Source organism: Erpetoichthys calabaricus, chromosome 12 (genome assembly GCF_900747795.2).
Source record: "Erpetoichthys calabaricus chromosome 12, fErpCal1.3, whole genome shotgun sequence".
Lineage (NCBI taxonomy): Eukaryota > Metazoa > Chordata > Cladistia > Polypteriformes > Polypteridae > Erpetoichthys > Erpetoichthys calabaricus.
Genome location: NC_041405.2, coordinates 127,833,196 through 127,857,947, shown reverse-complemented (window position 1 = coordinate 127,857,947; position 24,752 = coordinate 127,833,196). Strand labels below are relative to the sequence as shown.

Here is a 24,752-nt window from a genome sequence, read left to right as displayed (position 1 = left end):
GGCCCCGCCCCTTCGCCTGCGTGTCGCTCGGTGCCAATTGCGTTCACTCTCCGCGAACATGGCCGCGCCGGCTCGGCCCGCTGTCCGGGAGTGGGTTCGCATTGCTCTGCTTTGTCTCTGTTGGTACGCAGTAAGCTCCGGAGGAAATGTCGTCAACAAGGTCATTTTGAACGGTTTCCCTCACCCGGTTACCGTGTCTCTTTTCCACATCCTATCAATTGTGCTTTTCCTTCCTCCGCTGCTCCGGGCCTGGGGGGTCCCCCACAGCGAACTCTCGGGTCGTTACTATCGCTGCTACATTCTGCCGCTGGCCTTCGGCAAATACTTCGCTTCAGTGTCTGCGCACTTCAGCATCTGGAAAGTCCCGGTGTCCTACGCGCATACTGGTGAGTGAACGGTTTGTTCGTGTCGAAGGAAATGTGTTTTGATGTGATGTGAGGTGAGTTGGCTGGTATGGGGCCGGGGAGAAATCCGGATATGCATCCTTATTTGTCAGGAAGATGACCGTGTGAACGTGAAGTATGGCCTTGGTCAATGCGAAGCACGTACTCTGACACACCTTTTAATAGTGAGGACTACATGCCTATTCAGAGTCCGACAGACGCACCTGCCACGTAGATCCTACGAGTATCGCAGTTTACATCGCTGTGGCAGTACTCCCTGTTCACCGAACGTCAAGCAGTCAGAGTTGTAATTACTCTCTCATATTGCACACTCGCAATGTGTACCAGCATTTGTTTCAAAAGCCCGCTCAGGCAGAATTTCCATTGTGTAACTCGCAAAAGTCACAGGAAGGTTTCGAATTTTAGCCTCAAAGCCAAGTGTAACCAATTGCTGCGTTAACCCCATTCAGCTCCTTTTATAGGAGATTGTTTTTGGAGTCAAAATAACCTACTACTTAATTAAATATTCTGACCTCTTCCCTTTAAAAAACATTTTGGGACTGAGAAGGATTAGATCTCTTTAATGCTTAACCCTATTTTTGCCAGGGCATATTTTAACATTTTAAAGAAATTCAATTTGATTTCATTTCTTACCTCCGCCTCACTGTGTGATAGAGGTTTTAAGAAAGTCACCCAATCTGCCTTTGCTGTGCTATAATTTAAAGAAATAAGTATGACTTTTTGTTACACATCTTTATAATATCTGTCTCTGGATAAAGATGGTTAGAGTTAGACTGTTATTTTTAACGTTAAAAATAAAAACCATTTAAAGTATTAATGAACTGGAATGGGTTAGAAACCTTTTTGAAATACAAATTCCAAGTAGCTTCTGAATTTTCTCCTGTGTGAAAAGTCATGGCAGGAATAGAATTGTACTACAGGAATTAATTTATAAGTTGACAATCACAGAACTGAGGTTAGCTATCAAATTAAAAAGGATTTTCAGTTAACAACAAGGATAATTTTCACATAGAGTTGTACTCCTGGATAGTAGATTCTCATTATATGGCACCATTTGTTTAAATATACATTTGCCATGCGAAATTTGTTTTCTAAATTTAACTGTTTTGTAAAAATTAAAAAAAGATCTTGCCCAAGCTGGTGCTTTACAATAGAGACAAAGGGGCACATGATATGCATGTTGTACTGTTGTTTAGAAAAAAAGTATTCAGATATAAATTAATATATTACGTACAAAGGGGCACATGATATGCATGTTGTACTGTTGTTTAGAAAAAAAGTATTCAGATATAAATTAATAAGTACAATGTGGTTAAGGAAGTGTGTTTTATACAAGAGTAAATAGGGTGGCGTAGTAATGCAGATGTTAGTTCTGTCACTTTTCAGGTCTGGAGTGTTGTGTTTAATTCCTAGTACAGTGTCTGTGTTGTTTTCATGTTTTTTCACAGGTCTCTGTGTACTTTGGCTTCCTCATCCACCTCAAATGTGTGTTGAATTTCCATTAAAACATATGAGATTACTTGTATTGCATTATTCATATGTCAGGTGAATAGTTGAGTGCTTGTAATGTCTAAAACATGGTGGGCAGTGTGGTGTATTGAAGACGTTGGATTTTGGACTTCAAACCCTGTGGTTCTGGGTTTAAATCCCTCTAATGTGGCCATGAGAGAGTCACTTCAGCTGCCTGTGCTCCAACTGGTACATCAAAATGAAATGTAGCCAAGTGTATTCCAAATATTGCACATCGACTGAGATATAGGCATCACTCAGATAATACTGTAAGTCACAATAATAATGACAATACTATTGAATAAGCCACTGTTGGAAAATTCTCTCATTTCTTTCACTAAATTGGCCTGGCAAGAGTTAGTTTGGTGATATGCATGAGAGTGCCCTTCAAAGAACTTGTGCACCATCTGTGACTATTTCTGGCTTTTCCCCAGTGATGGGATGCTCTGTGGCTCTCCTTTAATGGATTAAGCAGATTTAAAAATACAGTAAATATTAATGAGTCTTTCAGTGATCATCTTACTTTTGCTTCAGCCCAATCATGGATAACAGCAGTGGTAAAAGTAAACTTCTTATCTGTTTGTCCATGACTTTTTACTTGATATCACTGTGCAATTAATTTTCATTTTGATTTGCTTAACACTAGAATCCCTGAAGCTTACAATTTGTTTCGTTGCCCCTGACCTCCTTACATTTTCCTGACAAACACCTACAAGCCCATAGGTCCTTATCACTGAGCTAAAAGCCTGCCTCTGTTTTGCAAATGTGAGGATTAGCAGAACGCAGCCTGTTACAACCACCACCCCATTCAGTCAGATGAAGGCATCACCTACCTGCAGTCCTCACAGTTCAAGCCAGTGTTTATCTAGCGATGCGTTTGTAGTAAATTATGTAGGCAATGAAATATTGTAATTTGAAATACATACATTTTATACATACGAGGTCTTCGAAGTACTCCCCCCACCGACCCACAACGTCCCGAGTCGAGGTCAGCAGTGCACCATCCCCACCATATACAGTGTTGACACTGCACTGCTTCCCCCTTCTAAAACGCCGGACGGTGGACCTGAATCTCCTCGAAGCCGTCCGAAAGTCGTTTTCCATGGCCTCCCCAAACTCTTCCCACGCCTGAGTTTTTGCCTCGGCAACCACCAAAGTTGCATTCCGCTTGGCCTGCCAGCACCTTGCCTCCAGAGTCCCACAGGACAAAAAGGACCTGTAGGACTCCTTCTTCAGCTTGACGGCATCCCTCACCGCCGGTGTCCACCAACGGGTTCGGGGATTGCCGCCACGACAGGCACCGACCACCTTACGGCCACAGCTCCAGTCAGCCGCCTCAACAATAGAGGCACGGAACATGGCCCATTCGGACTCAATGTCCCCCACCTTCCTCAGGATGTGGTCGAAGTTCTGCCGGAGGTGGGAGTTGAAGCTACTTCTGACAGGGGGCTCTGCCAGATGTTCCCAGCAGACCCTCACAATATGTTTGGGCCTACCAGGCCTGACCGGCAAAATCCCCCACCATCGAAGCCAACTCACCACCAGGTGGTGATCAGTTGACAGCTCCGCCTTTCTCTTCACCCGAGTGTCCAAGACATGTGGCCGCAAGTCCGATGACACAACCACAAAGTCGATCATCGAACTGAGGCCTAGGGTGTCCTGGTGCCAAGTGCACATATGAACACCCCTATGCTTGAACATGGTGTTCGTTCTGGACAATCCGTGACGAGCACAGAAGTCCAATAACAAAACACCACTCGGGTTCAGATCAGGGGGGCCATTCCTCCCCATCACGCCCTTCCAGGTCTCACTGTCATTGCCCACGTGTGCATTGAAGTCTCCCAGCAGTACAAGGGAGTCCCCAGAAGGTATGCCCTCTAGCACCCCCTCCAGGGACTCCAAAAAGGGTGGGTACTCCAAACTGCTGTTCGGTGCGTATGCTCAAACAACAGTTAGGACCCGTCCTCCCACCCGTAGGCGGAGGGAGGCTACCCTCTCGTCCACTGGGGTAAACCACAATGAACAGGCTCCAAGTCGGGGGGCAATAAGTATACCCACACCCGCTCGGCGCCTCTCACCGTGGGCAACACCAGAGTGGTAGAGAGTCCAGCCCCGCTCAAGGAGATTGGTTCCAGAGTCCAAGCTGTGCGTCTAGGTGAGTCTGACTATATCTAGCCGGAACCTCTCGACCTCGCGCACTAGCTCAAGCTCCTTCCCCTTCAGAGAGGTGACATTCCATGTCCCAAGAGCCAGCTTCTGTAGTCGAGGATCGGACCGCCAAGGTCCCCGCCTTCGGCCACTACCCAACTCGCACTGCACCCGACCTCCTTGGCCCCGCCCATAGGTGGTGAGCCCATGTGTCAACACTGTATATGGTGGGGATGGTGCACTGCTGACCTCGACTCGGGACGTTGTGGGTCGGTGGGGGGAGTACTTCGAAGACCTCCTCAATCCCACTAACATGCCTTCCAATGAGGAAGCACAGCCTGGGGACTCGGAGGTGGGCTCCCCGATCTCTGGGACTGAGGTCACCGAGGTGGTCAAAAAACTCCTTGGTGGCAGGGCCCCCGGGGGTGGATGAGATACGCCCGGAGTTCCTCAAGGCTCTGGATGTTGTAGGGCTGTCTTGGTTGACACGTCTCTGCAACATCGCATGGACATCAGGGGCAGTGCCTCTGGATTGGCAGACTGGGGTGGTGGTCCCCCTCTTTAAGAAAGGGGACTGGAGGGTGTGGTCCAACTACAGAGGGATCACACTCCTCAGCCTCCCTGGAAATGTCTATTCGGGGGTTGTGGAGAGGAGGGTTCGTCTGATAGTCGAGCCTCGGAGGAACAGTGTGGTTTTCATTCTGGTCGCGGAACAGTGGAGCAGCTCTACACCCTTAGCAGAGTCCTGGAGGGTGCTTGGGAGTTCGCCTAACCAGTCTACATGTGTTTTGTGGACTTGGAAAAGGCATTTGACCGTGTCCCTCGGGGAATCCTGTGGGGGGTACTCCGGGAGTATGGGGTACCGGACACCCTGATAAGGGCTGTTCGGTCCCTGTACAACCGGTGTCAGAGCTTGGTCCGCATTGCCGGCAGTAAGTCGAAACTGTTTCCAGTGAGAGTTGGACTCTGCCAGGGCTTCCCTTTGTCACCAATTCTGTTCATAACTTTTATGGACAGAATTTCTAGGTGCAGCCAGGGTGTTGAGGGGGTCTGGTTTGGTGGACTCAGGATTGGGTCACTGCTTTTTGCAGATGTTGTTGTCCTGTTTGCTTCATCAGGCCGTGATCTTCAGCTCTCTCTGGATCGGTTCGCAGCTGAGTGTGAAGCGGCTGGATGGGAATCAGCACCTCCAAATCCACGACCATGGTCCTCAGCCAGAAAAGGGTGGAGTGCCCTCTCAGGGTTGGTAGCGAGATCCTGTCCCAAGTGGAGGAGTTCAAGTATCTCGGGACCTTGTTCACGAGTGAGGGAAGAATGGAGCGTGAGATCGACAGGCAGATCGGTGCGGCATCCACAGTAATGCGGGCTGTGCATTGGCCTGTCGTGGTGAAAAAGGAGCTGAGCCGCAAGGTGAAGCGCTCAATTTACCAGCCGATCTATGTTCCTACCCTCACCTATGGTCATGAGCAATGGGTAGTGACCAAAAGAACGAGATCGCGAATACAAGCTGCTGAAATGAGTTTCCTCCGTAGGGTGTCTGGGCTTTCCCTTAAAGATAGGGTGAGAAGCTCAGTCATCTGGGAGGGGCTCAGAGTAGAGCCGCTGCTCCTCTGCATCGAGAGGAGTCAGATGAGGTGGCTCTGGCATCTGATCAGGATGTCTCCTGGATGCCTCCCTAGTGAGGTGTTCCGGGCACGTCTAACCGGGAGAAGGCCCAGGGGAAGACCCAGGACACGCTGGAGGGACTATGTCTCTCGGCTGGCCTGGGAACGCCTTGGGATTCCCCCGGAAGAGCTAGTAGTGGCCGGGGAGAGGGAAGTCTGGGTATCTCTGCTCAAGCTGCTGCCCCCACGACCCGACCTCGAATAAGCGGAAGAGAATGGATGGATGGACATTTTATGTGTATCCCATATCTATAACGATATGTGTAAAGAAATGCTGAACAAGAAAAAAAAATTGTAAGCTTCAGGAATTCTAGTGTTTAAAACATTGTTCATTATTTTGGTTAAAATGGAAATGCTCATCTTGTAATTCCATCCATCCTTTTTCCAACCCGCTGAATCCGAACACAGGGTCACAGGGGTCTGCTGGAGCCAATCCCAGCCAACACAGGGCACAAGGCAGGAAACAATCCCGGGCAGGGTGCCAACCCACCGCAGGACACACACAAACACACCCACACACCAAGCACACACTAGGGCCAATTTAGAATCGCCAATCCACCTAACCTGCATGTCTTTGGACTGTGAGAGAAAACCGGAGTGCCCAGAGGAAACCCACGCAGACATGGGGAGAACATGCAAACTTCACGCAGACAGGACCCGGGAAGCGAACCCAGGTCCCCAGGTCTCCCAACTCTGAGGCAGCAACGCTACACACTGCGCCACCGTGCCGCCCTCATCTTGTAATTGCTGGATCCTTTTGCTAACACATTAATGAATGTTTGGGAGAATTTATCACTTGGGTCACTCTCTGATGTCTTCCAGACATGCATTAAAACACCTGTTTTTTGATCTCTTGATTGGTATTGATGAATGGCATTCTTTCCTAAAATGGCTTTAATGGCTGCAGATTTCTACTGCAAACGGTGCATCGAAGCGAGATAATTACTCTCTTGCATTTATTTTAATTACACTCCATTCACACTAGCACAGCATGCTCGCTTAAACTTGCTGTTTCATTGATGATATAAAGTGTTTCTTAGCACAGAGGACCATAAATACATACTGTACAGCATGTTTTCATGTAGTAGATGAGAAGCTCTGCAGGCTCATTGAATTTCCATCCCATCCGTGTTGAAAAAGTGCTGAAGAAAACATGAGCTATGCTGGTCTGAATAATCTTGTCAAAACTTTTCGTTTATTCTTATGAAAGCAGTTGCAGTCTTTTTACTGTGCATTCTCCAAAAGACACAGAAACCTGCCGAATATACACACACATGCAAACTTTGGATGTTTAATCACCTGATTCTTTTGCCTTGTTTTTTTGTACTACTTCTTTTTGTGTGTTTGTAGTAAATGTTAATTTAACTAAAAACGAAACTTAGGCTAGTGAGTGTCCATATGTGTACAGAAAATAAATACTTGGGACTAAGCTGTCTATTCCATGTGCCCCTCATATACTTTTTTTCAGTGTCACTAAGTGCTTTTATAATACAAGGAATTACAGCCCAGACTGGAGTTGAAATCTTGATACCTCTTTAAAATGTGCCCTGATAATTGTATGGATTTAAATATGTCAGATGTTTTTTTCTGATCACTGATGTGTGTTTTTCCATAGAAGAGTGCACATTGCTTATGTGTCTTGAATGTGTATTGTCTGTATGACTCATTTTATTCTTCTGCTCAAAGACACACAGTTAAAGTTAAGTTTGCCCTGTTGTCCTGATGCTTCAAAACATTCAGATATATTATTGCACCCACATCTGTGCTTGACTGTTGACATGAGTACCTTAAAATAGAATGCAGTGTTAATTTTTCTCTAAAATTAACAGTACCCATGTCTGCTGAAAAGGTCTATTTTGACTTGTATGCCCATAGAATATTTCAGAACTGTTGAGGGTCATTGAGTTGCAGTGTGGCATATTTGTGGAAATTGCCTTATTCATTGCCTTATTAATGAGTGGTGGTTCTTGACTACTTGTTATAGCTTTTGGTCTTTCTCGTGGAACAGTCATGAACACTTGTCTTAGCTAAGACAAAAGAGCACTGCATATCAATAGATATCATTCAAGGTTTATTTGTAATGTTTTAAGAATATTGTGGCTCTGTTTTTTCTTTTTTTTGGGTTTGGTACTTTATTTGGCCTTATACAAATTCTTGCATTAGGAATTTGTTTGTTTTCACTTACCCCTTGGGGTTAGAGCGCCCCTGGAACAATTGGAGGTTAAGGGCCTTGTTCAAGGGCCCAGCAGAGTAGGATCTCTTTTGGCAGTAACAGGGATTCGATGCAGCAACCTTCTGGATACCAGCGCAGATCCTTTGCCTCAGACCCACCACTCCACCCCAAAATGTACCCTGGAGAATGCGAGCATTGATCCTGCTACATCTCGCATGCAATAAGCGAGTGCTCTACAATTTGACCTAATTCCCCACACAACTGTGGTTCTAGTTGGTTTTACATCCCTTTGCAAGCTGATGAACATTACTTTTTTGTAGTGGTTTTTAGCAGTTTTTGATTGTGAATGATGAGCCTGTAGTGCATATACCATGTTTCTCCGAAAATAAGCCCTAGCATGATTTTCAGGCTGCTCTGTAATATAAGCCCTACCCCAAAAATAAGCCCTAGTCAAGATCGTCAGCTGAAAAGTAAGGCGACTAAGGCCAGGTTTATACTTCACGCGATGCAATGCGTGTGCCCAAAACATCCATTAAATTCCGAGGACACCTTGCCACAATGTCTCTGAAAAGGATGTTTAATGATTGCAACCATCGATTTGTGGATGCGCCCAGTCTAGCAGCATCGGCGCAAGGTGAACACAAACACTCACATACACTGTCATTGTAGCTTCACCAAATCCCCAATCCTTCATGTCCTTGGATGGAAAACTGAGCCCACTGTGGAACCCCACCAGGAAAAACATGCAAACACCAGGCAGGGAACAAAAGGGACGTGACTCACTGCAAGACAGCAGCTCTACCTCTCTGCCACTGTGCCACCCCATATGTGTAACTATTAACAGTATTCATTATTTAAACAAAGTTGACGATTTATCTATAAAATGTAACATCCATATGTTAATGTATTTCAAGTATAAATCTAAGAATTCTAAATGTACAGAGAGCTGGAATATCATAAATGCAATGTGTTCTGTGGGGCGATTGCTGCTGTCAGTTCAGGAGGAAGCCCCAGAAGCGTGTAGCGATTTAACAACTGAGTCGGTTTTAAGATGACATTTACGACGGTCTGCTTTAATGATAAAGTAAACTTTGAGGCTAAAGCCAAAATTTTTACTTTAATCACGAAATAGACATTTTCGTTATGCCCTTATTTTTTTTTTTTCTCTGTGGCTCAAATATGCCGCCGTACATTCTGATGGTATTGTAAAGGTGCAAAAAAAAAAAAAAAAAAGACTGCACAGAAGATGGCATGCGAGACTTTTAAAATGTATTGTCATTACTTTTGGGAAATGCGATGCTTGAATATAAAAGCACCACGAATGCATTTGTATGTCGGCATTTTGCTTCACCACATCGAACCATTCATCAAACGCACAGTGATCCTGGAGGATCCTAAAATCGGCTGGAGTAGCAAGAAATTCAGGCTGGAATTCACGGTTTGAATGTGGAGAGTTATGATGATGATCCAGAAGAAGACATGACTGTACTTGGATAAATGTAAATTGTTGTACATGAATAAATATAAGACATCTCCTGAAAATAAGCCCTAGTGGATCTTTTGGAGCAAAAATTAATATAAGACCCTGTCTTATTTTTGGGGAAACACGGTAGAATATTCTGACAATTAAATTGCAATGGTTAAGGCAAAGTTAGTGCAGGATAGACATTTACCTAAAGTGTTTAAACAGTTGACCTATCTGTCCTTCCAGATGGGTTGAGCTGATGTTTTTGGGGATTGGGTGGTGTTTGGCACAATTTTTTCACAGCTAAGGACTGCATGTTTGACTAGACTGCATATCAAACAAATGTAAGAACCACTAAAATTTAATGTATTTTTTCTTTCAGGCTTCCCTTTATATATTAATTCATAATAAGATCTATAAAAAGGAAGCATCATCAGCAGCTGTCTTATCTTCAGTCTAGTACTGATGGCTGGGTACACAAGACTGTGTTAATGTACAAGCTATGAAAGATGCTTAAATTGTTATGTCAATACATTACTATTAACTTTATTTTAATTCATAGTGTGTTTGTAAAGCATGAAGCATTCATGACTCATGCACTGTTACATGAATCGTCCAACCATCAAACAAAAGTGAGACTTCAAAACATATCCCTTTACACAAACATAATTTTCTATGTGTGCAAAGTGACTTACTCAAAACAAAAACAGAACTAGATAAATAAAGTAAGCACCACAGAATAAAGGAAGAAACAAAGAAAAGTTTGCACAGCCATAATCTAACTCCGTGTTGAAAATATAGTATCTCACAAAAGTGAGCACACCCCTCACATTTTTGTAAATATTTTATTATATGTTTTCATGGGACAACACTGAAGATATGACACTTTAATACAAGTGATATAATTTGGACATTTTTCAGTTAGGGGTGTACTCACTTTTGTTGCCAGCGGTTTAGACATTAATGGCTGTGTTGAGTTATTTTGAGGGGACAGCAAATTTACACTGTTATACAAGCTGTACACTGACTACTTTACATTGTATCATAGTGTCATATCTTTCTTCAGTGTTGTCCCATGAAGAGATATAATAAAATATTTACAAAAATGTGAGGGGTGTGTACTCACTTTTGTGAGTTACTGGCATGGAAAATAGGATAAAGAACAAACTTGCCAAATGCAAAACTAAAACCTGCACATGAAGAAAAAAAGAAATGGGAACAATTAGTTCGAAAAATAACCTTTTTAAAGCCAAGTGTATTGCATCCTGGGATTTTGAAGAACTCCTAAAAAGCGTGAGTAGGTGATCTGGTCACCACACAAAGTAGAGTAGAAGCAGCAGTCCAGTCACAGGTCAGAATTTTGAAGGCAAAGCAAGGTATATCTGTTTATACCTGCATTAATGTGCATTATGATTAGTAACCGCATGACCACTATAAGAAAACAGTCTACGATAAAACGTTGGGGCACCACCCTGGTGACTCCATATAACTGAACTTTGAAAAGACAAAGAAAACCCACAATAGATAAATAGATACTTTATTAATCCCCAAGGGGAAATTCACCTACTCCAGCAGCAGCATACTGATAAAAACAATATTAATTAAAGAGTGATAAGTATGCAGGTATAACAGACAGTAACTTTGAATAATTTTAACGTTTACTCCCCTGGGTGGAATTGAAGTGTCGAATAGTGTGGGGGAGGAACGATCTCCTCAGTCTGTCAGTGGAGCAGGACAGTGACGGCAGTCTGTCGCTGAAGCTGCTCCTCTGCCTGGTGATGATACTGTTCAGTATCAGCACCTGTTGCTCTGCCACAGATGTAGGCATGGAGCTGGACAGTTTGACAATAGAGCCTGTTTTCCTCACCAGTTTGTCCAGGCATGAGGTGTCCCTCTTCTTTATGCTGCCTCCCCAGCAAACCACCGAGTAGAAGAGGGCGCTTGCCACAACCGTCTGATGGAACATCTGCAGCATCTTATTGCAGATGTTGAAGGATGTCAGCCTTCTAAGAAAGTATAGTCGGCTCTGTCCTTTCTTGCACAGAGCACCAGTATTGGCAGTCCAGTCCAATTGATCATCCAACTGCACTCCCAGGTATTTATAGGTCTGCACCCTCTGCACACGGTCACCGCTGATGATCACGGGGTCCATGAGGGGCCTGGGCCTCCTAAAATCTACCACCAGCTTCTTGGTTTTGCTGGTGTTCAGTTGTAGGTGGTTTGAGTCGCACCATTTAACAAAGTCATTGATTAGGTTCCTATACTCCTCCTCCTGCCCACTCCTGATGCAGCCCACGAGAGTGTCGTCAGCGAACCTTTGCATATGGCAGGACTCCAAGTTGTATTTTAAGTCCGATGTATATAGGCTGAACAGGACCGGAGAAAGTACAGTCCCCTGCGGCGCTCCTGTGCTGCTGACCACAATGTCAGACCTGCAGTTCCCGAGACACACATACTGTGGTCTGTCTGTAAGACAGTCCACGATCCATGCCACCAGGTATGAATCTACTCCCATCTCTGTCAGCTTGTCCCTAAGGAGCAGAGGTTGGATGGTGTTGTAATAATTGTGGAGAAAGCTGTCCAGACATGAGTTCACAATTGAACTGCCTCTAACTGGGCATATCTTATTGTCTTACTAATCTTACAGATGGCTGGGTGCCGGAAGTGGTGTCAGTGGGATTATAGCCATCAGTCTTCCGATCTGCAGAGGGTAGAAGTGGAAAGGCATTAGGGCATAGCTCTGACCCCTGGAGCAATGGGGAATTACAATCATTATTTTGTTCACTTCCTTTACTGAAGAAGCGAACATTTTACTGATGTCACCAAAACGATTTTTTATTCCACATGCTTCAATACGGCTGACCTAGTCTCCCAAACTGCCTTACAGCTACCCATCTATAACTTGTTGTAAACCTACCTCCACTACTGACATCTAGTGGTCATTATAAATGTGACAACACTTTAAAAAAACAGGTTTAAATGTGCTGGTCATACATTACATACATTATTCGCAGCTTTGCTCATTGGCTGATGGGTGCCCATGAGGTGACACTCCTCTGGTCATGGGTGACTTCAGTGCAACCACTGGTACTGACAGGGCTGGCTAGGGGGATTGTCTCGGTCCCCATGGGTCTGGTGACCGTGGTGAAAGTGGCTCCATGTTCTTTGACTTTGCAAAAGGTCAGGGGCTGCGAATTGCTGGATCATGGTTCCAGCGCCCAGAACCGCATCGTTGAACTTGGTATTCCAATACTGATGGTGTGGTGAAGGAGATAGATCACATCCTCGTGGGCAGATGCTGAAGGCTTTTGCAAAACTGCAGGGTCTACTGAAGTGCCCAGTTTGTGAATTCTGACCTACAGACTTATTGTTGCTACTCTTAGGATCCAGCTTAGGTCCAGTAGGTTTCCACCTACTAGGAAAATGAGCCTGGACTTGGCCAGACTCCAAGACCAGGCTGTTTCCAATGAGTTTGCACGCAGTTTGTATGAGGAACTTGCAGATTTGGCTACGACTACTGATCCTAATGTGATGTGGGAGACCTTCCGTGACAAGACCCTGAAGGTTTCTGAGGGTTGTGTTGGTGTTACCGGTGTTCCCAGAAGGAGGTGTTTCATCTTGCAGGGCACCCTGGGTTTTCATCAAGAGGAGTTGCAGCGTACGACTCAATGGCAACTCTGGTCTGTACCAGGAACTGAGAAGGACAGCTCTGAGGGCAGATAAAGAGGTGTTTGTTAGAGGAATCTGTGAGCAAGTGACACACCATCTATGGTCTAGCGACCCATGTCCTGCTTACAGAGGAATCGAAGCCTTACGCACATCTGAATCTGTTTCCCAGAGAGTCTCAATCACTGTGGCTGATGGAAGGGTCCTTACGGATGACCCTGCAGTTGTGACCTTCTGGGCTAGCTACTTTGAGCAATTGTTCAAAGCTGATACTCCGTCTAGGACGTTGGATATCTCTGGGTCCACGGTTCTTGAGGTTGATCCTCCAGTTAGCTGTGAACCACCCAATCTCACTGAGATTGCACAGGTGGTGAACCGGGGGTGGGGTGGGGGGGCTGCAGGGATCTGTGGTATCCGGGGTAAACTTCTTCAGGCTGGTGGTAAGGCTGTCGTCCTGGCATTGCAAGCAATCTTTGCTTCCATTTGGGAGACTGCATCATTCCAACTGACTGGAAAACCGGACTTGTCGTCCCTATCTGGAAAGGGAAGGGTGATCGCCTGGATTGCAGCAACTACAGGGGATAACAATGCTGTCTGTGCCGGGTAAGGTCCTTGCTAGGGTCATCCTCAATAGGATCCGTGATCACTTGCTCACCTACCAATGACCGTAACAGTCTGGTTTTACACCTAAGAAGTCTACCATCAACCACATCCTGGCACTGAGGGTTCTCATGGAGCGCAAACCCGAATAATGGCAGAGTTTCTTTACAGCCTTTGTTGATTTTCGTAAAGCATTCGACTCAGTTAATCGAGCTGCCCTGTGGGACATTTTGAGGGTTTGCGGGGATCCCCTTGAGATTGCTGGATATCATGGCCGGCGGCCTGTACACTGGTACTGTGAGTGCTGTGCAGAGGGGAGGCAGAACCTCTCATGTTTTTCCCAGTTGATTCTGGGGTTTGTCAGGGGTGTGTTCTTGCTCCTACTCTGTTCAATGCTTGTATGGACTGGGTGTTGGGCAAGGTTGTGGGGTCCAGCGGATTCACAGATCTTGACTTTTCTGATGATGCTGTGATCTTCGCGGAGTTAATGGGGGCTCTGGCTCTCGAGAGACTGAGAGAGGAGTCTGAGTGTCTGGGCTTGCGAGTGTCCCTAATAAAAACCAAGATCCAGGCCTTTAATGACCTCTTGGGCACAGCCATCAGCTGTGTGTCTGTTTGCGGACAAAGTGTCGACCTTGTTGAGTGATTTACTTACCTTGGCAGTGACTTTCATGTCTCTGGTGACTCTTGGGAGAGTATGTCGGGTTGGGGGTCATGAGGTCGCTGGAGAGGGGTGTGTGGCACTCCCGATATCTATGCAAAACGATGAAGGTCCAAGTCTTTAGAGTCCTGGTGCTTCCTGTCTTGCTATATGGTTGCGAGACATGCATGCTATCTAGTGACCTGAGACGAAGACTGGACTCCTTTGGTACTATGTTTCTCCAGAAAATCCTTGGGTACTGTTGGTTCGACATAGTGTCGAATGAGCGGTTGCTCATGGAGTCCCGAATGAGGCAGATTACCTGCATTGTTAGGGAGTGTCAGTTACGGTACTTTGGCCATGTGGTGTGTTTCCCAGAGGGTGATCTGGTTCGTAAGATCCTCATTGTTGGGGACCCGAGTCGCTGGACCAGGCCAAGGGGTTTCCCACTTAACACCTGGCTGCGGCAGATAGAGGGTCATTTCCAGAGGGTGGTACTGGACCGCGTGTCTGCCTGTTTGATGCCATCCCGTGTTGTTTTTGTCGTGTAGTGGGTGTGGCAATGCACTGTACCAGTGCAAGCTCCCCAACTTGACTTGTCATACAGTAGATCACACAAACCACATTTGGAGATAATCAGAAACAGTGATCACATTTAAACAAGCATGGAAAGGCAAATTTGTGTCGATCTGGATTTCCTTTGAGACATGGAATATTTGGATCATACTAAAACATTAAAGATATTTATAACTTTGTGGCATGCCACCTTTTCACTTATTTATTTATTTTTGTTCAGTCAGTTTCTATTTTAAGTTCATGTTAGTCACTGCAGTGCACTTTGCTACACAGGTGTATTTTATAAATTTCTTGTATTTTAATGGCTGGTGTAAATTGGTATATAGATATAATCTTATTGTGAAAAAAAGTTAAACGGGGTCTTTGAGAAAGGTAACCGTCATTGTGTAATGTATATAACATGTTTTGAATATTGATAAAGCAGGTCATATAAAAAGGTCTGGCCCATGCTCCTTGAGTTTTACACCCCTGTTTTAGTGAATTTCTGAAATATTGATGCTTGTATCTTTTATTCAAATAAAATAGACAATTCCTGGTAAAATCTATTGATGTTGAATTTTAATTACATTATGGTACTTAAAGAAGTAAAAAAAAAAAAAAAAAACTTTTAAAATAATGTTGCTTTCACTTGTATGTAATGAATATTTTTGTAAATCAGTATAGGCTGTTGTGTGATATAATCTTAAATGCTTTATCAAACTTGTAGCACCAAATGTCTTCACTTTAGTTCCATTGTGGCTAACTTTTTCATGCACATGTTGCAGTTAGCACATCTTTCATCTTCACACACTTCAGTTTACTTCCATACTGCAGGCATGTTTAGCAGTGGCCGCAGGTTCCTTTGTGATTTTTAAGCCTTTGATGTTCATCTCCCAGCTGGATTCCAACTAAGGTTGCTCTGATTTACAAAATGGACATTACCCAAGTGGTAATGCAGAAAAGCAGACTTTTAACACTCCTGTTATGTGCACAGCTAGCTCACAATATTTATGGGTCTTGAAATGATGCATCATGCACACTTCCAGGTATGCCAATACAAATTTCGGCAATTAAGCACTAGTTGACAAGCACCTGAAGAGCAGACTCCCATCCTTTATGGTTAATATAATTGCGGTAATCATAATTTGGGTGGGAAAAATGCATATGTGTTCCATTGAGCAAATTGAGCCTTTATTGCATAAGGTGTGCCAGAGAGTTGGATATGCCATCTTGTTTGCTTCTGCAACATTTGAGAGGTTAATGTACCTGAGCATCATTCTCTCCTGAATTGCTTGCATTCAACATAAAAACAACAGCGGCCAGTGGTCATACTAACCCCAAATGTCTTAAACAGCTCTATACTTGATGCAAGTGACTAATTTATAAAAAGCTGTGGAAGTGCACCTTCAGGTTGGAAATGGTGATCACTGATTACTTAATCTTGACATTCTTAAATATTATAGTCAGAGGCTTTCAGTAAAATGGTTCTCAACTACCACCTCCCAGATCTTCCATATGTTTTTCCTCTCCATACATTTAGCCTAAAGCATTTTAATAGAGCATTTTGTAGTAGGCGTATTATATAAGAAATTGCTTCATTTTAGCGCCGTCATTATTGGATGTTAACTATGGTGGTTAACCATCCATCCATCCATCCATCCATTACCCAACCCACAATATCCTAACACAGGGTCACGGGGTCTGCTGGAGCCAGTCCCAGCCAACACAGGGCGCAAAGCAGGAACAAACCTCAGGCAGGGTGCCAGCCCACCACAGGGCATACATACATACACACACACACCAAGCAAACACTAGGGACAATTTAGGATCACCGCTGCACCTAACCTGCATGTCTTTGGACCGTGGGAGGAAACCGGAGCACCCGGAGGAAAACCACGTTCCACCGTGCCGCCCGGTGGGTAACTAAGGCATAATAATTATTAGAAATTAGGCAGTATTAATCATGGTGTGTGCATATCCTGCTTCTTTAGCTTTTTTCACCCTATTGGGAGGGTAATGAAAGGTCAGGGAAGCCTGAAGTACATAGTTTCATATAGTAAAGTAGTAGAGTATTTGAAAATGTGAATGGAAATATGTCAAACAACCTTTTTCCCCCTTTCCTCTCATAAAACAAAATTTGTATTACAGCAGTTTTGTTTTTCAGGAAATGACAATAATCATTTTAATAATTGTTATAGTTAAAGTCAGTCTCATGTAAACAGCCTTCCAAGAACAAACTTTGCAAAGAGTGACTTAATTTTATTGCGTCAAAAATGCACATTGTCTATTGAAGACATACTTTAATATCATCCCATAACTACACCTGTGTAGCTATTCAAATTACCAATATCGCTTGTTTATTTTTCTTTTAATTAAAGTGTAGACATATGAAAATGCTATTGACAGGACTCTTCAACTGCTATTAATAATAGAGTTACAGCTTTATGGCCATAACAGACAAAGCTGATAACTAATGTATTGGAACACATGCATCAGATAGGATTCTCATGCCACGCAGTGTCTGAGTATCTGTGCACATCTTTTTGTAGTTGCCATAGTTCATAACTCTGCTTGGCACTTCTGTTTTCCAGTGGTTCCTCTTTAATGGAAATGTTTTTGTTTTTTCATTACAGTTAAAGCCACTATGCCAATATGGGTTGTGTTGCTGTCCAGAATCATCATGAAAGAAAAACAGACCATGAAGGTTAGCATGGGGGAGTGAGTGGGAGTGTCTGTCCAGTTCTGTGCAGTGCTTTAGTTTTCATCAACGATACTGATTTGCCATGTCTTTTTCTACTGATGTTTTTACTGGTAATTCTTTAGATGATTTTTTTAAACCTTGTGCACTACACAGGTATCACAATTTTATATAGCCCCATTTATATATTTTGTGACATTTGTGAATTACATTATTTCTTTTCATTAATGTTTTTAATTCTTTATACTGCACTCCTCATATTCTAGGTCTATTTGTCCCTGGTTCCTATTATTGGTGGAGTTCTGCTGGCTACTGTAACAGAGCTCTCCTTCGACATCCAGGGTCTTATCAGTGCTCTTGCTGCAACTTTGTGCTTCTCACTGCAAAATATCTTCTCTAAAAAGGTAAGATGGACTTGATATTTAACACAATTAAGAAAGCAACAGAGTATCTAGTGTGATAAGATTGGGGTGCTGTTGAGCATTTCAAATTAGAACATACCTAAGACAGACCAGGTTTCAAGACCAGGTTACAAAAATAGACTGGTTCATAGTCTTATCAGCAAAAATGCTTCTTCTGTAGCTCTGTTGTGTTCAGGCAGCTTTCCTCTTCTCTGGCCTCCTGTTCCTCTGTCTGAAGAATGAGCTGTGCTTTAAAGCCAGACCTAAAAGTACTTCTGGTGTACCTGTGTCCCCTGCTGAGGGCTACCTGTTCAGACTCAAACCCTCAGGTAAACATGCAAATCCAATCCAGGGCTGCCTTTTGAGGGGAATATATTGGCTCTACTCTCCCCTTCCAGCTGTACTTCCTTTTCACTGACCTTCCAACCGGTAAAGGCAGGTTTCATCAACTGTCCTAGATCGGTTACCAGACATAGCACAAACTCTAATCCTATTACACCAGGTACAAATAATTACAACATACGTAAGTAAGATCTGATTAGATTGTCCTAAAAATGTTTGAGTTCAACATTAAGGAAGTAAAATTGTTGAATATTGAGCTCTAGATAGATAGATAGATAGATACTTTATTAATCCCAATGGGAAATTCACATTCTTCAGCAGCAGCATACTGATACAATAAATAATATTAAATTAAAGAATGATAATAATACAGGTGAAAAAAACAGACAATAACTATGTATAATGTTAAATATTAACGTTTACCCCCCCTGGTGGAATTAAAGAGTCGCATAGTTTGGGGGAGGAACGATCTCCTCAATCTGTCTGTGGAGCAGGACAGTGACAGCAGTCTGTCGCTGAAGCTGCTCTTCTGTCTGGAGATGATACTATTAAGTGGATGCAGTGGATTCTCCATAATTGATAGGAGCCTTCTGAGCGCCCTTCGCTCTGCAACAGATGTTAAACTGTCCAGCTCCATGCCAACAATAGAGCCTGCCTTCCTCACCAGTTTGTCCAGGCGTGAGGCGTCTTTCCTCTTAATGCTGCCTCCCCAGCACACCACTGCGTAGAAGAGGGCGCTCGCCACAACTGTTTGATAGAACATCTGCAGCATCTTATTGCAGATGTTGAAGGAAGCCAGCCTTCTAAGGAAGTATAACCGGCTTTGTCCTTTCTTGCACAGCGCATCAGTATTGGCAGTCCAGTCTAATTTATCATCCAGCTGCACTCCCAGATATTTATAGGTCTGCACCATCTGCACACAGTCACCTTTGATGATCACTGGGTCTATGAGGGGTCTGGGCCTCCTAAAATCCACCACCAGCTCCTTGGTTTTGCTGGTGTTCAGGTGTAGGTGGTTTGAGTCGGACCATTTAACAAAGTCATTGATTAGGTCCCTATACTCCTCCTCCAGCCCATTCCTGATACAGCCCACGATAGCAGTGTCATCAGCGAAGTTTTGCACATGGCAGGACTCCGAGTTGTATTGGAAGTCCGATGTATATAGGCTGAACAGGACCGGAGAAAGTACAGTCCCTTGTGGCGCTCCTGTGTTGCTGACCACAATGTCAGACGTGCAGTTCCCAAGACGCACATACTGAGGTCTGTCTTTAAGATAGTCCACGATCCATGCCACTAGGTATGAATCTAATCCCATCTCTGTCAGCTTGTCCCTAAGGAGCAGAGGTTGGATTGTGTTGAAGGTGCTAGAGAAGTCTAGAAACATAATTCTTACAGCACCACTGCCTCTGTCCAAGTGAGAGAGGGATCGGTGTAGCATATAGATGATGGCATCTTCCGCTCCCACCTGCTCCTGATATGCAAACTGCAGAGGGTCAAGGGCGTGTTGAACCTGTGGCCTAAGGTGGTGAAGCAGCAGCCTCTCCATGGTCTTCATCACATGTGATGTCAGAGCAACAGGCCGAAAGTCATTCAGCTCACTAGGACGTGATACCTTTGGGACTGGGGTGATACAAGATGTTTTCCAAAGCCTCGGGACTCTCCCCTGTTCCAGGCTCAGGTTGAAGATGCGCTGTAGAGGACCCCCCAGCTCCGATGCACAGACCTTCAGCAGTCGTGGCGATACTCCATCTGGACCCGCTGCTTTGCTGGCACGAAGTCTCCTCAGCTCTCTGCTCACTTGCGCTGTTGTTATTATGGGTGGGGATGTTTTTCCTATGCTGGTATCAGCAGAAGGATGTGTGGAGGGTGCAGTACTCCGAGGTGAGAGTGAGAGTGGGTTAGGGTGGTCAAACCTGTTAAAAAAGTTGTTCATTTGGTTTGCTCTCTTCACGTCTCTCTCAATGGTGGTACCCCGCTTCGAGCTGCAGCCAGTGATGATCTTCATCCCATCCCACACTTCCTTCATGCTGTTATTCTGCAACTTCTGCTCCAGCTTTCTCCTGTACTGCTCCATCGCCGCCCTGAGTTGGACTCGGAGTTCCTTCTGCACGCGCTTGAGCTCATGCTGATCACCGTCTTTAAAAGCCCTTTTCTTCTGATTCAAAAGGCCCTTGATGTTACTTGTAATCCATGGCTTGTTGTTAGCATAGCAGCGTACTGTTCTTACAGGAACTACAATGTCCATACAGAAGTTGATGTAGTCAGTAGTGCAGTCAACAACTTCCTCAATGTTCTCATTATGAGATCCCTGCAGGATATCCCAGTCTGTAGTTCCAAAAAGTTCTCTGAGTATTCTCAGCCTCCAGGGTCCACTTCCTGAATGATCGTGTGGTTACAGGTAGGACTCTAACTTTTGGTTTATAGTGAGGCTGAAGCTGAACCAGGTTATGATCTCCTTTCCCAAGCGCAGGCAGCGGGGTGGCGCTGTATGCGTCTTTAACGTTTGCATACAGTAAATCAATAGTCTTATTTCCCCGGGTGTTACAGTCCACATACTGGGAGAATGCAGGTAATGTTTTGTCCAGCGTCACATGGTTAAAGTCTCCAGCGATTAGCACAAGCGCCTCAGGGTGCTGCGTTTGTAACTTAGCAACAGCGGAATGGATGATGTCACTCGCTGACTCCACGTCTGCCCGAGGAGGAATGTATACAATAACAACAATGACATGTCCAAACTCTCTGGGCAAATAGTAGGGACGTAAACTTACGGCCAACAGTTCGATATCCCTGCAGCAAGTGGAGATTTTGACGTTAACATGTCCAGAGTGACACCACCGTGTATTAACATAGAGAGCGAGTCCTCCTCCTTTGTGCTTACCACAGGTACTTGCATCTCTGTCCGCTCTAACTGTGCTAAACCCGGGTAGCTCCACGTTGGCATCTGGGATGGTGTTATTTAGCCACGTTTCGCAGAAACACAACAAACTGCATTCTCTGTAGGTCCTTACATTTTTCACCAGCGCAGCCAGTTCGTCGATCTTATTTGAGATTGAGTTTACATTCCCCAGAATCACAGAAGGCACCGAAGGCTTGAAACGCCACTTTCTCGCAAGTCGCTTCTTTTTTAGCTTAGTGCCGGCTCTGCTGCCACGATACCGCCTTCTTACCTCGTCGGGTAAATATGGAACCACACCGGCACTGGCATTTGTTCTCAGCGCCCAAAGTTGAGTACTTGAATAGGCGAGTCTCGGCGTGTTAACATCCATGCCCACGTTGTAAAAGTAAGTGTGTCCAGGGAAGGAATCCACATAAAATGAAGTGGTAGGAGTGATCAATAAATAAAAATAGAAAAATAAAAGTAGAAAAGTACACATACATATACAGTCATACACGGAGCTGCTGAAAAGGCTGCCACTCACGGCGGCGCCGGATGCATCAATAGTAGGCTAGAGTAAAGGTGTTTTACATGAGCACACTTTCAATACAATGCAAGGTCAGTTATTCTAAAATGTAAGCAAACCTTTATTTCTCTATCAATAATAAGTTTCATTCATTAACATCACAATTGTAAATATGGTCAATTTAGGAATGTATACAATAACAACAATGACATGTCCAAACTCTCTGGGCAAATAGTAGGGACGTAAACTTACGGCCAACAGTTCGATATCCCTGCAGCAAGTGGAGATTTTGACGTTAACATGTCCAGAGTGACACCACCGTGTATTAACATAGAGAGCGAGTCCTCCTCCTTTGTGCTTACCACAGGTACTTGCATCTCTGTCCGCTCTAACTGTGCTAAACCCGGGTAGCTCCACGTTGGCATCTGGGATGGTGTTATTTAGCCACGTTTCGCAGAAACACAACAAACTGCATTCTCTGTAGGTCCTTACATTTTTCACCAGCGCAGCCAGTTCGTCGATCTTATTTGAGATTGAGTTTACATTACCCAGAATCACAGAAGGCACCGAAGGCTTGAAACGCCACTTTCTCGCAAGTCGCTTCTTTTTTAGCTTAGTGCCGGCTCTGCTGCCACGATACCGCCTTCTTACCTCGTCGGGTAAATATGGAACCACACCGGCACTGGCATTTGTTCTCAGCGCCCAAAGTTGAGTACTTGAATAGGCGAGTCTCGGCGTGTTAAAATCCATGCCCACGTTGTAAAAGTAAGTGTGTCCAGGGAAGGAATCCACATAAAATGAAGTGGTAGGAGTGATCAATAAATAAAAATAGAAAAATAAAAGTAGAAAAGTACACATACATATACAGTCATACACGGAGCTGCTGAAAAGGCTGCCACTCACGGCGGCGCCGGATGCATCAATAGTAGGCTAGAGTAAAGGTGTTTTACATGAGCACACTTTCAATACAATGCAAGGTCAGTTATTCTAAAATGTAAGCAAACCTTTATTTCTCTATCAATAATAAGTTTCATTCATTAACATCACAATTGTAAATATGGTCAATTTAGTCAAAGATGTAGATAAAAGGACGTAATGGTGTTTGATTCTATTATCACATGTGACTGGTGTCTGTGCCAGCTTGCACACTGCACAGCTCCCTGCTTGTAGCAAAGAAAGTTATCAGCAGGATACATTTTTAACCTACTTACCCAATTCAGAGTAGCAGATAACTATTATCTATTCTGAGTAGCACTGGTTGCAAGATGAGAACCAACTCTAGATGGAGTGATAATCTACCTAATCTTGGTACACACAGAAGGGCTGGAGCTGAGTTTGTTTTTTTTTTGTCAATGCCTATCCAACAGTTTTGTGTTTCACTTTCACAAACTCTGGGTGAGCCTTGCAGTAAATTAACTCCCAAGAAGTGCAGCTGTAGGTTCAAAGAACATTCCTTGAAATTCTGTATAACACTAAAACAAAGAAGCATTTATAACTTTATAACTGTTTGTCTCAAAAATAGTACACATTCAGAGTAATATTCCACAACTTCCACTCCAGTTTTCAGTGGTGTAAATGGGTGTTTGGCATTCTGTAGCACTTTTAAGTTGAAAACCCTAAAACTGGTAATATATTAACCAGCAAAACTAATAATTAATGTTATTTACATAGTGCCTTTCCCATGCTCAAGGTAAACAGCAGGTATATGTAACATTGGATACAGATGTTTCTAGAATAGAACATTAAAACACATACAGGATATACAAAGAAACTAAATAGAATAAACCAGAGTAAAATATTAAATTCAATACTAAAAGTAAGCCTAACAAATAACATAATTTGTAATATAGCACACACATTATACTGAGCATCTGGGCAGATAGGAAGACTGAAAAAGGAGGCAGAATGTTAGGTGAAGTTAAAAGCCTTCCTGAACCGATGAGTTTTAAGTTGTTTTTTAAAAGAATGAATCGAGTCAGCTGATCTAATTAATTTAGGGAGGTCATTCCAAAGTCTGGGTTCTGTACTCCTAAAGGTCCTATCATCCATAGAGTGCAGGTTAGTATGGGGTACAATAAGATTGCCAGAATCAGAGGACCTAAGTTGGTGATCAGGAGCATAGTGATGGAGAAAGTCACTGATTTAGTCTGGTGGGAGGCCATTTAAATCTTTTTTGGTTAATAATATAATTTTATATTCAATTCTGTAAGACACAGGGAGCCAGTGAGGGCAAAGCAGGATGGGTGTTATATGCTCGCTGTTGCTGGTTCGTGTTAGGAATCTTGCAGCAGAGATTTGAATCAACTAGAGCTGTGATATAAGATCAGATGGGGCACCTGCCAGTAGAGAGTTACAGTAATCGATGTAAGATGTGATAAATGCATCGATAAGTTTCTCAGGAAAGGAATGAGTGAACACGGGGTATATTACTGAGGTGAAAGTAGGAAAGTTTCTTAATGTGGTTTATGTGTAAGGAATCAAAAATGACACCAAGATTCCTTACATTAGGAGAAGGTCTGATGAGATTAACATCAAGAGTGAGGAGTTAATTTTCTTAAGTTTCACTTTAGTGATAATTTGCAGGAGTTCAGTTTTCTTGCAATTTAATTTTAAAGAGTTCTGCTAAGTCCAGGTTTTAATTTCACTGAGGCAAGTTTTCAGCTGAGAAAGCCCTGATGAAGTTTCACCTTTAACATTGAAATAGAGTTGAGTATCATCAGCATAAAAATGATAACCCAGTCCATGGCTACAAATGATATGGCCAAGTGGAAGCATATTGATACAGAAGAGCAAAGGGCCAAGGACAGAGCCCTGTGTGACTGGCGCTGAGCTGGATCTGCTGTTGTCATGACTAACAAACTCTTGCCTGTTAGTCAGATAGGACTTAAACCACTGGAGGGCAATGCCACTGATACCCAACATGTTCTCCATTCTGAACAGTAGAATGTCATTTCTGACAGTGTCAAATGCTGCACTAAGATCTAAAACAATTAATATGCTGGTTTGTCCAGAGTCTGCTGCCATAAGCAAATCATTAGTTACCCGAAGCAGACCAGTTTTATAGTTGTACAGCTTCCTGAATCCAG

General features: G+C 43.8%; 1 protein-coding gene across 1 annotated transcript in view; it reads left to right on the top strand.

The window, feature by feature from the left end:
* Positions 1 to 24,752, top strand: part of slc35e1 (solute carrier family 35 member E1) — a 48,474-nt gene continuing 23,722 nt past the window's right edge. The window contains exons 1-3 of the mRNA XM_028816141.2: positions 1 to 386; positions 17,458 to 17,528; positions 17,789 to 17,926. Coding sequence (XP_028671974.1) covers positions 59 to 386; positions 17,458 to 17,528; positions 17,789 to 17,926 — 537 coding nt within the window. The 5' untranslated portion in view covers positions 1 to 58. The remainder of the gene's footprint in view (positions 387 to 17,457; positions 17,529 to 17,788; positions 17,927 to 24,752) is intronic.